We start from the raw sequence: 16,264 nt of genomic DNA, 5'->3' as shown, positions 1-16,264 counted from the left end.
GACCCCGCTTAGACATTTTATGACACAATCGAAACTGAAAGAACAGACGCGTTACGAATACACGCACAATGAGCGTCGGATTAAGTCAGATTGAAAACGCATGTATGTCGTCGTAAATAATTTGGTCAGACGCTTTATTCAACAATGAAATCTAGTCCGCAGAGCGTTTGAATAACTTTGACTGTTCTTCTGCTCCGTCATCAAGGCGCTTCCTAATGAAAGCAACGCCGCGTTACGATAAGAATAAGACATAATACCGAAAATGAGCAAAGCATTTTCGATCGAAGTTATTATATTGTACGCATCAAATTTGACTAATTTGCGTAACAGGTATATTGGTTGCGAATTCGATACGCATGATATTGTATTTGTTTGCGTTTTTAAACATTTTAATAGGGTGAAAGACGCAGATACGCAGCTTATCTGGGGCACTGGAATACGTTTGATAGAAAATACTGTTCGAAAATGTACCAAGATACGTGGTTTCATTTTGCTGTGTGGACTGGTCGGAAGTGTGACACCTTTAAAATGCAATAACCAGTACCCTGTATAGTTTAAACCTCTAAACAAATCCAGCTTTTCTTGGTCAAGGAGAGGGCGCGGTTTTCCAAATCCTGTTCTCCTCATGTCGGCCAGCTTGTGCAGGGTAAAACCTGGTATTCAAGTCCATACATCAGGTAGTCTCTCTTTTGCTCCCTTTTTTGGCAGGCGATGCGATGATGCACATTCTTTCCAAAGGATCTTCTGATCAATGTAAATTTCACGGTCACCATGGGGTTTAACCTTTAAATTTAAAAGTTCTCATTTAATATGGGGGAAAAATCTGTTCATTAATGACCAAAAATAGGTGTAAATAACTTTAAGATGACAATAACCATAAAATACAGCCATAATAATTCAAATGGTGTTGTTTTTCTTTAAAATTGCATTACATTTACTCATCCATTTACATTTCCCAGTGACAATACATAAATATGATAATGATCATAATTAATTCAATAAACTAAATAAAAAAGGGATGCAGAATTGAAAATACGAACCTGTTACAACAGACAGTTCTTCAGTATTCCAAAAATACAGGCAGTTGTTGAACTAGACCATATCACTTTATATGTCTTTAACCACCCACTTTTAATCTCCTTTGCAACAAACTTATTGTTGATTAACACATTGTAGTAAATACACATTTTTTTCATCACACAATACTTCATGCTGAAAATATTTCAAGACATTTTACACTAGAATAATAAGTCTTAATTCTAGCTTAAAGTCAGTTGCTAATGCTGCTTGTTTTCAAAAAATAACTTCCTATCTGTGGTTCTCAAATAGATGGTGCCTGAACAAATCAAAAGTATATCAACACCCCTTAGTTAGGCTTAGATGGAGGACTTATAGGGACTGGCTATTCTCTTATCTGATTCCATGCTGTGTCTAAGCCAAAAATTGAATAATTTGAGAAATACTGATAAGGCAGTCATTTCAACACCAAAATATTTATTGAATAATACACAGCACCCTTAACACATTATATTTAATTGTAAATATTTAAATATAACATGCTGAATGGTTTTAGCAAATAATAAAAATAGTATAAATATTATTTTAATTGCCTTTTAAAATGTATGTTTATGGTCAATGTGGTAGACATTAATTGTATTAGGGTATAAATATCAGTATAAGAAAGTTCAAATACTTATTAATGTTGAGGAAATATAATTGATACTATCAAGCCCACATAATACTTTTGACACTTTCAATATTTTTAATTAGTTACACACAGTCTGATTTAGGTGGAAATTTTAAGAAATGTTTGAGATTAAAACGTAAGCAATAGGGTATGCATTGAAATTGTATGATAAAGTATGTAAACATTAAACAGGTTAATATGGACAACCAGTAATTATTCAAACTGCCCCTTATATTATTACAGGTTACTGAGATATATGTCTATGTTTATTCATTTGATGTAAATAAATTGTTAGAGCCTGCAACAATTTTGTTTCTTGTTCAATTTCTGTACATTTGCTAAACGGTTGTTAAAGACGCACTTTGTAAGAAGTATGTTAAACATGTGTCTTTTTAGATACATCCGTTTAAAACAGATCATATGATAAAAACGCACTTATGAAATAAAAGACTAACTTATGCTTAAAAAAGACGCACATCAAAATAGAAAAACGCACTTTTGTGAGAAAAAACCCACATCTGTAAACCTTAAAACACACTTCTTAGATAAAAGACGCACTTCCTAAATAAAAGACGCACTTCTTAGATAACAAACACACATTTTGCTCACATCTACACTCAAAAGCGCACTTACAGATAAAGAAAACACACAAAAAACGCATTTCCTAAATAAAAGACGCACTTCTTAGATAAAAAACAAACATTTTGCTCACATCTACACTCAAAAGCGCACTTACAGATGAAGAAAACACACAAAAAACGCACTTTTTCACTAAAATAACGCACTTGAAAAGTAAAAACGCACAAAAAGCGCACTTAAATGCACTTTTGAACACTGAAAACGCACATATTAACAAAAAACACACAATTAACGCACTTTTAAGTGCGCTAAATGTGTGTTTTGGTAAAAAGAGCGTTTTTATTTGACAAGGGTAGTCTTGTTCAAACTAAGTAAGAGCGGTACCAGAATATTCATGTGACACTAGGGTCATAATGGTAAAAAGTTTATTGTACCTAACGATTAGTGGAGTTCCGAATACAGTCTATTGCATTGATGATCTGCATTTATGCAAAAAATAAGTGTTGGAGCTTAATTAGGTGTTGGAACAACTGTTAAGTAATCAGTCAAATAATTGATTTCATGAGAATTTTAGTGAACCATGTTAACCCATGTATACAAGTTACATTTTGAAAAAGCAATTCATGCATCTTCTGCACCAGTGGAGAGACTCTGGCATTTTCTTTCCTTTCTGATAGAAGTTGAATGAGTGACCGCACTTTTCAAATGCCCATGAACATCAAATGCAATAATCGTGCAGTACCATGCATCTTTCTTTTTTGTGCAAGTTAATAGGATAAGAATTAAGGGTGTCACGGTACTCTGTGGGACGGTATATCGTAATAGTCTCCTCTCAGTACGGTGCATGATACGCCTTCGAGTGCGTATGGTACGGTACAGCATTTTTCATATGCGCCAACGCGCCAAGTAAACTTTTAATGTTTGGATGTTGTAACAATACGCGGCAAGAAAGATTCCATTGGCGCAATCAATTATATATGTGGCACAGTAATTGGATCAATGTTAACGGAAATTCTCCCAATATCATCTCATATCACATTTTTAAATGACAAATTTTGTAATCATGAATTTAAAATAAAATAACATTTTTTACAAATTAAAGAAATGAATGTATGTAGAGGTCTTTAAATAAAATTGAAAAAATGGTTTAAAATGGTTTGTATGTTGTTTCCATCTGACAATACGTATCCCGTTACGTATTGTATCGTACACACTGTACCGCGATACGTATAGTAATGAAGGGGAGCGTATCATGACACCCTTAATAAGAATAGGATTTTTTTTTATAGATGAACAGTGGTTGATAAAGGGTCTAGAAGCCCAAATATTATTAAATGCATGAATTAATACATTTGTTATCAATTTGATCACTTTGGTTGAGATTACCAATTAATAATATATCAATGAAAAAAACATTAATCATGTTAAAAAATAAGTTAAAATCATTAATTTCATTGATTTTTTTTCGAGTAATTGACCACATGTCTGCCCAGTTGCAACTGAGAGTAACATTCTTTTGTGACATAGACATTTTGCTTCACTTCATTATAAGAGCTATCAAACTGCAGTTTATAAATTATATGATAAGATAAGCTATTGGGGGACATCACCGACCCCAGTAGACAGATTATCTCCAGAGCCAATTAAATATGCAGGTTTTGTTTTTTGCTATAATTAGCACATGCTTAACAGTTACATGTATATGTTTCAATTGTACTTTCTCGTGGAAGCTGTCTAAGCCAGCTTTTCACCTTACCTGACCTTTGTAAGACAGACTGTCCAATAAAATTTCCTGCGGCTAGACACAAATAAAGACACTTCATTTATTCCATTGGCTGATTTGAGCGATATATATATATATGGTATGTCAATAAAAGATTCTTATTGTGTATTCAACAATATCATGAAAATATTATTTTTGATTATTTCACCATATTGACGTTGCCAAATGTGTGGGGAATGCTTGCAAAAAAATAATGATGTTATAATATATTATACATTTTGGGAAGTAATTTAAGTATTTCTTTGCATCAATAGAAAATAACATAAAATAATGACCACTTAAACATTAAAATTATTGAAACCGAACAAGATGTAGTCCCCCTCCCTAAACTGGACCCATTTAAATACTAGAATTTGATAAAGTGGACACATTTCATACTTGAATTTTTATTTCTGTCATATCAATACAGTATACTTATTGAATTTGCTATGATATCTTTAACGCTACTGAAATTTACTTTTTGATACCCATTTATATGGTGTGCGGTAAAAATGCCAGAGGTAAAAATGCCATAGGTAAAAATGCCAGAGGTAAAAATGCCAGCGGTAAAAATGCCAGAGGTAAAGTGGTAAAAATGCCATAGGTAAAAATTCCATAGGAAAAAGAATGCCAGACGCTATAAAGTAAAACAGATTTTTGAGCAATATTTTTTAAGGATATTGAGTATTGTACGGAAATTATTTTTTTTATAATTGAACATGTGTTAATGGTTGGGAATTTGTGTTTCTTTGATGAATCGGTCATTAAAGAAAACTTGTTAAATTCATTGTAAAAGGATATTGAGTATTGTACGGATACATTTTTTTAATTAAACATGTTGTTTGAGAATAGTGTGTCAGTAATACATGTTATTTTATATTGTATTCTAAAGATTCACATGCTTTTTTAAGAAATGAAAGATTCAAATGTGTCTTATTCATATTGTTTCTGTGTCTTAAATGTGTCTTATTTATATGTGACTACGTGCTTATTTTTTGAAGAAATGAAAGATTCATATGTGTCATATTTGTATTTTATCCATGTCTTAAATGTGTCTTATTTAAGACTACAGGCTATACCGCCGGTGCGATGCAATAGATCTTATTTCTTAATCTCCACTTTCACACTTAGCGCTGTCTTTAATAAGGCTACCTCTATTTCAAGGACAGATTACTGAAAACTAAATAAAAAGTACAACGGTGATGTTGATCCATGTTGATGTGTATTCTAGCTAGATCATATTTAAGTAAATTATATTAGTTCGGAATTATACAATTGCTTATGCTATGCTTAGAATATATAGACATTTATTAACATTTATTAACTGTACTGATATCCACATCAAATAATGATTTTACCTGTATTAATTGCCATTGAACGCGTATTTAAAATAATAATGGTAAATAAAACGGACGCTTGCAATAATTGTCATTAACTTTTTCAAACGGTATAAATATAAGACAATGGTAGAGCGTTTACTATTTATTGAAGTTTTTTTAGGTACACAACAATTTAGCAATAAATGAAATCAGTTATTTTGGCAGTAAATCCAATTTTTCCAGTACAGTAGCCAGGTGCCTGTGTATTGAGCTAATAAGATAGTGATCAACACAGCAGGTTGCTAATACACAGTGTAGACTTCCCCTGACTTTGATTCGAGCACAAAAAATCCCAATATTATAAAATTAACAGAACAGAACAGCGAGTTTATTTGCGACATAAGCATATACAGCTAAACATCAAACTACCATAATAATAAATACACAATACACATGCATCAAAATAACACAAAAAATATGTTTATGCATTTTGTACAAATATATGACTTGTGAGAATGTGTGATGTCAGAGAAAGCTCTTTCTGATTTAACAAAGTTAAGTGAATTTTTAAAATCCGCAATTGATAAAGAAAAAATACAGTTAGATGTTATGTACAAAATTTTAGTTGTGGGGGGAAAATTTACTCTCTAAAAAATCTGTATATTATCTGCTCTAAGTTTAAATGCTGTAATTAGCAAGACGTATCAATACATGCCTCATTTAATAATCAATCTATTATGCATTTATATATAAGCAAATTTCTGATTTCAATAGTTTTATGGTTTCCCATATGTATGCCCCCTTCAAAGAAGAGGGGGTATATTTTGTGTACATGTCGGTCAGTCGGTCCGACCACCGAATGGTGATGTATATCATTTGATGTATATCAAAGTTATAATGGCAGACACAGTATGGTGCCAGATAAGAGATTAGCCCTCCCCAATTAAATCAACTTTTTATAATAATTTAAACATTTATAATTTGACTTCATTCTCATTCACAATCTTACTTTGTGTAAATAAGTATAAACAATGGTTTGTTTATTTTGTGTAGTTAAAATCATCGAAGAATGTGCTTAATTTAAAAAGTGCTTCAGTTTTATAAGTTCAGGAAAGTTTTAATAAATTGATCATTTAATATATGATTTAATTTATAAATTAAGTTTTGAAACAAGAGTCATTTAATAATTAAGATAAGAATTCAATTAATAATTTAATTTAAATCCATTGATCAAGGAATATTAAATCTAAGAATTTAATTTAAAACAGGTGCTTGTTGATCAATTTATAATATAGGAAGATAATTTAATAAGGTGTCTTAGCTCAGGTAATATTAAATACCACACAATACCTGGAAATAAGACAGCATTTTGTCTTATTACCCGTTATTGTGTGGTGTAAATGGTGGATTGGTTGTTTATTGTCTGTCTGTGTTCATTTGCTGAAATATGACAATGAATTTATAAAAATGAAGCTCATTCTATTACAAGAAAAGGAATTTTGTATAATGGAAGAGTTTTTAAGTTACAATATTCATGTAACACACATATATCCTATTTTAAAGGTAATTTGCCGCCAACTGCAGTAGTCTGTTGCATCTTATGGAGAAATTGCCATTATTACATTATGCAGTAACAAGTCAACTAAACAGCCTGAATGTTGTTGGGTTAAAATGGTTAAAATGCTGATAGAAAGAAAAAGAATTCACATATGAAACATTATAAATTGCATGCTTATGTGCCTTCTTTATAAATTCCATGAGGCCTTTATATTTTATGCCCCCGGTAGGGTGGCATATAGCAGTTGAACTGTCAGTATGTCAGTCTGTCCGTCCGTCCGAAAAAAAATTAACGTTGGCCATAACTTTTGCAATATTGAAGATAGCAACTTGATATTTGTCATGCATGTGTATCTCATGAATCCGCACATTTTGAGTGGTGGAAGTTCAAGGCCAAGGTCATTCTTCAAGGTCAAAGGTCAAATTGCGGCACAGTAGGGGGCATTGTGTTTCTGATGAACACATCTCTTGTTTTATCTAAATTTAGAATAGCATATAATACATTTCATATTAGTTGGTGTTCATCTGATATGCTCATTTGTATTTTCAGTTTGGCCATGCCCAGGAGGGAGTGACTGAGTTATGGGGTGCAGAAGAAGCACAAGCCATCTCAACATGATGAATCATCCCCAACAGCGCTTGAGGATGGTTTCTTGCTCGATGAGGATGAATCCATAACTGAGAACTGAGGATGATACTTCTCTCAACACTGCATTGTATGAAGACAAAGCAACTCAGTGTGGTTAGTCATCGCCAACAACAGAACCAGACTCAGCTGACGTTGGAGACTGTCAAGTTGAGATCACTGTGCCTATCAGGGTTGAGTGTTACATACTGAACGAAGTGATCCAAAGCAATGTATTGTCAATACGCACGCTAGAGACCTGGACATTCGCTTTTTACATTCAGATCAAAGCATGGCAAAACATATTTAAGAATGAAAGTATGTGTTAATGAAGCAGGACACACTACTGAATATGTTCATGGTTAGGAAGTTGCCCAGAACCATTTTTTGTGGGAACAAATTTCGAGTGATTATCTTTTTGCCCTTTAGCTCACCTGAGCACAATGTGCTAATTGTGAGCTTTTTTGATCGCCTTTTGGCAGTCATGGAGTGCGTGTTGTGTGGCGTCAACATTTGCCTTGTAAACAATATTGAGGCCACATTAATTGTCCAAACTTCATGAAATTTGGTCAGAACATTTTTCCAAATGAAATCTTGGACAAGTTAAAAAAATTGTACCGGTTTATTGTCTGCAATCATGAAACTTGGTCAGAAGATTTGTCAAAATGATATCTTGGGCAAGTTCAAAAATGGTTCCGGTTGGTTTAAAAACATGCGCACCAGGGGGTGGGGCATTTTTCCTTATATGTCTATATATAGCTATAGAAAAACCTATTATCCGGACAATCGCTCCTACAGACAATCGCTCCTACGCTAAATTTGATAGGGCGGACGGTCGCTCCTACGATGTTTTGACAGGGCGGACAGTCGCTCCTACGATGTTTTGCTAGGGCGGACAGTCGCTCCTACGATGTTTTGACAGGGCGGACAGTCCCTCCTACATTATTTTACCAACCCGGACAATCGCTCCTACATTATTTTGTCAACCCGGACAGTCGCTCCTACATTATTTTGAGTCCACGGCAAAATGTAGTGTACGCCGATCAAAGGCTAACACCTATGATTAACCGACAATTAAAATTGCCAACTTGTGTCGAAAAATGCGAAATAAGCCAGATATTTAAATTTGAAATCGAAAATGTCTGTACATTTGAATTCGCCATTATGTTGCATTTCATGAATTTTGTATTCAATGTATAATTGATTGAAGCGATTGAATAATTTGGAAAGTTCTAGTGATGTCGTTTAAATTTGTGAAACTACGATGATATAAGGTATAAAATACGCATCTTATGTATCCTTGGCAGGATAGCTCAGTTGGCTTATGCGTTTTTTACTTCGAGTCCTGCTGCGGGCTACTATTGTTTTCCTTTTTTAAATTTTATTTTTGATTTTTTACTGGAGCTTTTAAAATTTAATGTTTACATTTATCAATATAAAGCATTTAATGACAAACTTCAAAACATGCCAAAATCTGTGAAAAGGCCCCTTTAATGTGACGCCATTCTGTAATCTTTATGCACGGTTCGCACATCATAGGTGTCAAAGTGGTCATTATCGATTGATACTGCAATTGTTGTTATAGCAATTATTGATTTAATGCGGTTTTTATGTTTAGTCCATTCGCAAAATGGCACTTATTCCAATAAATGTAATATAGGAACGAATGTCCCCGATAGGATTAATGTAGGAACCATTGTCCAAAGTGCCCTTATAACTACCTTATATTTACAGAATCGACAAACTGTAACATAGTTTGTCAGTAAGTAAATTAATTAATTAAAATCAAATTGATCGGCTCATGTTAATTAAATTGGCTTTCTGTTAACAGGTTGGCAAATTTTAATTGTTGGTTAATTATAGGTGTAAGCCTTTGATCAGCGAATAATATGTTTTGCCGTGGAGTCAAAATTAATGTAGGAGCGATTGTCCGGGTTGACAAAATAATGTAGGAGTGATTGTCCGGGTTGGCAAAATAATGTAGGAGCGACTGTCCGCCCTGTCAAAACATCGTAGGAGCGACTTTCCGCCCTGTCAAAACATCGTAGGAGCGACTGTCCGCCCTGTCAAAACATCGCAGGAGCGACTGTCCGCCTTGTCAAATTTAGCGTTGGAGAGATTGTCCGTAGGAGCGATTGTCCGGGATTCCAAAAACCTTTTCAACAGAACAGAACAGAACAGAACAGAACAGACAGTTTATTAGACTTATACATAAGTACATCGTCTTTAATGCATATAATCATAAATAAAGTAATGTCACGTGTCATTATACTATAGTAAGTAACTAAATTAATAATACATTATATATTTATAAATATGACAATTCAATGAAATTTCGACACAAAATAAGAACAGAGAACAACAACGATTTCGCAAAGAAAAAACATAATAATTTTAAAGGTAGTAAGGACAAACTACATTTCATTTACTATGGTACACATATATATGATACAAAGGAAAAATAAAGAACAAAACAATAATACACATACTATCATGACTGCAAAGTGATACATAAACTTCGCGCATGCGAAGTAGAGAACATTATTAATTTCAATTAGTGGTATTTAAAATAGTATTTCGTACAATTAGGGCTTCCTTAACATATTTACATACATTAAGTATTTCAATTTTACATGTTGATATTAATAAATTATGAAACTTGACAACAGATGGGTGCATGTAATAAAAACGTTTAATATATTTTTGTCGTAGTAAACGGTAACATGAACAGACACAAATAAAATGGAACTCATCCTCTATGTCCCGTTGATTACAACAAAGGCAATAACGTTCTTCACGGGGAATATTGTTGCGTGTATATCTCCCGGTCTGTATTCTCAAGGGATGGGCAGAAGCCCTTAATTTTACAAAGTATAAACGTAGACTCTTCGGCAATAAATCTAAGTAATGTTCATATTCAAAAGTAGTTTTAAACATTCTATACATATCTAAAATTGAAATTCCGTTCATATTACCAAACCATTCTTGCTTAAAGGTGTCAATAATTCTGCATTTAAGTTCACATACAAAAGCATGGCTATTAGTTATATTCGCAGACTCAAAACAATAGGAAAAACCGTAATCGTTTAACAATTGTTTAACATTTGCAACCCAATTTTTGCATCCTTTATTACAATCATTTAATGCTTGAATATACACAGTTCGTATAATAATATTATTACTGTTAATAATTTTTAACCAATACTTAACAATTCGTACATATCTATTTACATATAAAGGGTATCTGCCTAGCTCACCATAAACTGTAGCATTACATGTGTTTATTTTCACATTTAACAATCTTTTGCAAAATTTTAAATGAATGCGTTCGATCTCTTTTGATTTATTAAAACCCCATATTTCAGAGGCATAGCAACAAATAGACCCAATAAAAGAATCAAACAACTGACAAAATAATTTCGGCTTAAGATCATACTGCTTACATTTATAAAGTAAAATATTCATAGCCTTAAGGGCTTTTCCAACAAGGTGTTCTTGATTAAGGTTGAAACTACCAGTGTAATTAAAAACAGTGCCGAGATAATTAAAATTGTCGACGATTTCTATAGTTTGGCCATTATATGTCCATTTTTCATCTTGTCGAATTTTACCCCTTTTGCGAAAAACCATTATTTTTGTTTTTGAAGTGTTCACATTTAGCCCCCAAGAATTACAATACAGATAAAGGTTATTTAAATGGTTCTGTAGTTCTTCTGGTGATTTACCTACAATAGCCATGTCATCCGCAAATAACAATAAAATTAAAGTTATATCGTTTATATTTAAGCCAGACAAGGTGCTATCTTGTAAAAAAAGTTCCAAATCTTCTACAAACAGTGAAAAAAGAATCGGGGACATTACCTCCCCTTGTCTGAGACCGACAGCATAACTAAAGTAGTCAGAATATGATGTACACGACTTAACACAAGACTTAACATTTTCATACATATTTTTAATTATTCTCAATAATTTGCCTTTTACACCAGATTTATACATTTTTAACCATAATGCGTTACGATATACTATCAAAACATTTAAGCAAATCAACGTATACAACATACAAACGTTTGTTTTCATTTAAAAAATTCTGCACAACAGACATCAATATATACATAGCGTCAACAGTTGAACATCCTTTTCTAAAACCAAATTGAGCATCTGAAATTTTAGCATTATCTTCACAAAACAATTCGATACGTTTGTTTAAAATGGTAGTAAACAACTTAGAAAAACAACTAACGAGTGTTATCCCTCTATAATTACTAATATCATCAACAGAGCCTTTTTTATGCAGAGGAATGATAATTCCTTCCGTCCACTGGTCGGGAAAATAGCCAGAAACTAAAATGTTATTAAACATAACACACAAATGATTGGATAAAATATCCATGCTTTCAAGAAAATATTCATTCAAAATAAAATCGCTACCAGGCGCTTTATTACATTTTAAGCGTTTAACTGCATTCCTAACTTCATCTACCGTTATCGGCTGATCTAGTTCTGGAAATGTACAATTTTCTTCGTTAAAATCATTATTTAAACAAAATTCTTCAGCTACTGGATTATTACTATTAGAAGTAGTATTACTCAAATTTTCAAAATAATCCTTAAATGCATTTATTGAAATTGTATTTCCATTTAATTTGTTTTTAGATTTAAAATATTTCCAAAATTCCTTAGGTTTTTTACTCTTTAAACTTTCAATTTCTATCATTTTTTGTTTAAATGCATCCCTTTTCTTTTTGTTAATCAACTGCTTATACTGACTTTTCTTTCCACACAGCGTTATTCTATTTAAATCAGACTTAATCAAATTAAAACATCGTAAAGCGTCATGGTATTGATTTCGAGCAATTACACAGTCGTTATCAAACCACTCAGCGTGTTTTATACAACTGTCAACATAGAACGTGGGTTTATTACTGTAAACACGAGATTTTGAGAACAATGGGTCCGCAACGTTTCGGATTGTATTAGTGAATTTTTCTACCGCCACGTTAATGGACAGTTTATTAGAACAATCAATGTTTTCAACAATATCCGTCAATACGGGAAGTCGAGAAATAAGTCCTGAACGAAATTCATCTCGAAACGAGTGGTCCCATTTATATTTAACATCAGTGAAAGAATCGTAGCTAGGCGAAAAATTATTACAATACAATGAAAACTGCAACGGTGCGTGATCGCTCCATTCATTAAAATCACAAACAGTAAAGTTAGATAATAATTGGAAATTGCTTTCTTTAGTCAACAGGTAATCAATTACGGAAGAACCGTTATTTGAGAAAAATGTGTGTTTACAGCTATCGCCTATTCTACCATTGGTAATGCGTAATGTAGAGGATTTACACAGATCAAGCAATTTTATACCATGGCTATTGTGTATTTTGTCGATTGAGGCCCTGACAAAGGTTTGATCTGGTGAATAATCGACATCATCATTTTCGGAATTAATTGTATCATGTACGATAAAATCAAATTTATTACTGGTTCTACTATTTAAATCCCCGGTTATAAAAACACTTCCAATTTCGGAAAAATATGTTATGTCATTTTCTAAAATATCAAAAAGATCCACATTAATTGTATTGTAAACTGGTGAGTCCTCTCCCCATATATAGCTTCCACATATGTAAATATCACGGGTCGTATTAAAAAACGCATGATTTAATTTTATCCAAATAATAGTGTCATGATGATTTCGTACAATTTCAATTCCATTTTTTAGATGATCTTTTATATAAATAGCAATACCACCACTGCATCTTCGGGCGTTTCTATGCTGAAATTTTCTAAAGAAATTAAAACATTGATAACCGTCAATCGAAATATTACTAGATACTTTTGTCCATGTTTCAAACAAAAAACAGATATCAAATGAACTTAAAATATTAGTAAACTCGGTACTAGACCTTTTCACATCAGTTAAACCATGAACGTTCCACGATAATATCGACACCTCACCACCATCGTGCCCCTATGCTTTAACTGCGGTTCCATCGATGTACAGAGTGTCATATGCCAGATAGGCGCGTTTTCCTAACCGTCTCGCCTCTTTCATTTGGGGTACTAACTTGCGCCTCTTTTCTATCACCTCTTGTGGGAACTGCTCAAAGACACGATACAGTGTTCCGTCGAGTTCTTTCCAAAGTTTGCGTACCGTTTCTCTTTCCTTAAAAAACGTGAATTTTGCAACAATGTTCCTCACTTTTCCTGATATTGGCGACCCAGGAGAGCGATGCACCCTCTCAAATCTAATTGTGTCTACAACCTCATGAGCGATCTTAAAGGCGTCTTGTAGATGCTGGCGGAGTTTCCGTTCAGTAACTTCCGGCGGTTCGTTTCCGGTCGAGTTGTCTTCTGTTACCCCGGTGAAAATTAGGTTGTTTCGCATGGACTGCGACTGTAGATAGGAAACATTGTCACGCAGGGTATCTCGTTCTTTTTCCAACTGCTGCATCCGCTCGGACAGCTGCGCCGCATGTATGTCCGCACCGTCAACCTTGTCCTCGAGGCGCGTCACGCGATGGTCTACCTTTTGGACTCTTTCTTCCATTGCCACCCATAGCTTATTAATGTCCTTTTCAAGTGTACCCATTCTCTTTTCTATGGACTCAATGGCACCCATCTTTTTTTCCATTACTTCGATGCGCCCACTTACGTTCTGTAAAAGGATCATTATATCCCTGTTTGTTGGCTCGGCGCCTTTTTCAGCCATTGTTGAACTACTTGATGTATTCGAGAAAACACTACAATCCAAATTGTCCTCACCATATAGAACAGAATGTGTCCAATTTAAAACTTCACTTACTGGTAGATTATAGTCCGTATCCCCAGATGGGCCTCTTTGTTTATGTACTTTTCGTCCATGTAATTCATTTTCACTGCTGTTTCTATCTTTTCTTTTTCTATCCCGCGATTTACTCATTGTTTAACGTTTACATTTTGGTACACTGCACACTATCACATAAAATCCAGAAATATATTTCAACACTCTATAGAGTGTCCCAATGATATCATGAAAAACATGGCCACCAAGGGGCGGGGCTTTTTCCTTACATGACTATGGTAAAAACATGTTAACACTCTCAGTCGCATTTATAGTCCAGTCTCCATGATGAAGAATTCTTATGTGATTATGAATTTTCTTCAGCAACATTAATACCCTGCCCCATACGATAATGGCTCTTATGCTTACATGTTTGTTGCCTGCATCACTGCAGAATATTAGCTGTTTTCTCCCGATATGTTATTAATTTTTTAATATCAACAACTTGCTTAATACCTGTAATAAATTGCTTATTTTTTTATGCCAGTTGTATTGATATGTGTTTATGAATGATGAAGTTTTGATGAAATATCATTAAATTGTAAAAACTATGTTCATGCATTCTTTTATTGCACAGACTAAAATTAAACCTATCTCGCCAAAACCACTAGATGCGCGAGAGTTTGCCGATATTTGGCGAGCTGCCTATCTCTGTTATCTATGTCTCTGATAAAACTAATTACTGCTGTGTTGTTTTTTTTTCATCCTTTCCATTTGTCTCTTTTTTTTATGTCTGTCAAATACAGGGCATATTAAGGCTCGATTGGTCATTGTCGGCTCGGGTACTACTTACATGTACCTTGGGTACTCTTAAGTATACTTACATGTACCCCGGGTACGGTAAATATACTAAAACGTACCCGGGAATTTTAAAGCTTAATCGGTCGTTGTCGGCTATTTTTATGTCCCCCACTATAGTAGTGGGGGGCATATTGTTTTTGCCCTGTCTGTTGGTCTGTCTGTTGGTCTGTCTGTTTGCGCCAACTTTAACATTTTGCAATAACTTTTGCTATATTGAAGATAGCAACTTCATATGCTTGTGTATCTCATGAAGCTGCACATTTTGAGTGGTGAAAGGTCAAGGTCATCCTTTAAGGTCAGAGGTCAAATATGTGGCCAAAATCGCTCATTTTATGAATACTTTTGCATTATTAAAGATAGCAACTTGATATTTGGCATGCATGTGTATCTCATGGAGCTGCACATTTTGAGTGGTGAAAGGTCAAGGTCATCCTTCAAGGTCAGAGGTCAAATATATGAGGCCCAAATCGCTTATTTTATAAATACTTTTGCAATATTGAAGATAGCAATTTGATATTTGGCATGCATGTGTATCTCATGGAGCTGCACATTTTGAGTGGTGAAAGGTCAAGGTCATCCTTCAAGGTCAGAGGTCAAATATATGTGGCCCAAATCGCTCATTTTATGAATACTTTTGCAATATTGAAGATAGCAACTTGATATTTGGCATGCATGTGTATCTCATGGAGCTGCACATTTTGAGTGGTGAAAGGTCAAGGTCATCCTTCACAAGGTCAAGGTCATCCTTCAAGGTCAAACGTCATATAGGGAGACATTGTGTTTCACGAAGATAGCAACTTGATATTTGGCATGCATGTGTATCTCATGGAGCTGCACATTTTGAGTGGTGAAAGGTCAAGGTCATCCTTCACAAGGTCAAGGTCAAACGTCATATTGGGGGACATTGTGTTTCACAAACACATCTTGTTTTTAATTAAATATTTTCACATTTATGTCAATTTTCTGTAAAATGGCCTCTATATTATCGAAACTCATACTCACAAAGCATGTTGAGGCAGTTTTTTTTTTAATAGAAGTTTGTTTAAGATAATCGGTAGCGCGTTTTACGACATATGCTTTTAGGCGGGAATACAACTCGAGTAAA

The 16,264-nt window shown here is 33.9% G+C and overlaps 1 protein-coding gene across 1 annotated transcript; it reads right to left on the bottom strand.

The window, feature by feature from the left end:
* Positions 1 to 13,506: 13,506 nt before the first annotated feature.
* LOC127849209 (uncharacterized) lies at positions 13,507 to 14,247 on the bottom strand. The gene has a single exon (XM_052381928.1). It carries the CDS (start codon positions 14,245 to 14,247, stop codon positions 13,507 to 13,509), a length of 741 nt encoding a protein of 246 aa, XP_052237888.1.
* Positions 14,248 to 16,264: the final 2,017 nt, after the last annotated feature.

The sequence above is a fragment of the Dreissena polymorpha genome, chromosome 10, assembly GCF_020536995.1.
Source record: "Dreissena polymorpha isolate Duluth1 chromosome 10, UMN_Dpol_1.0, whole genome shotgun sequence".
Taxonomy (NCBI): Eukaryota; Metazoa; Mollusca; class Bivalvia; order Myida; family Dreissenidae; genus Dreissena; species Dreissena polymorpha.
This window is presented reverse-complemented; position numbering and strand designations above follow the sequence as displayed.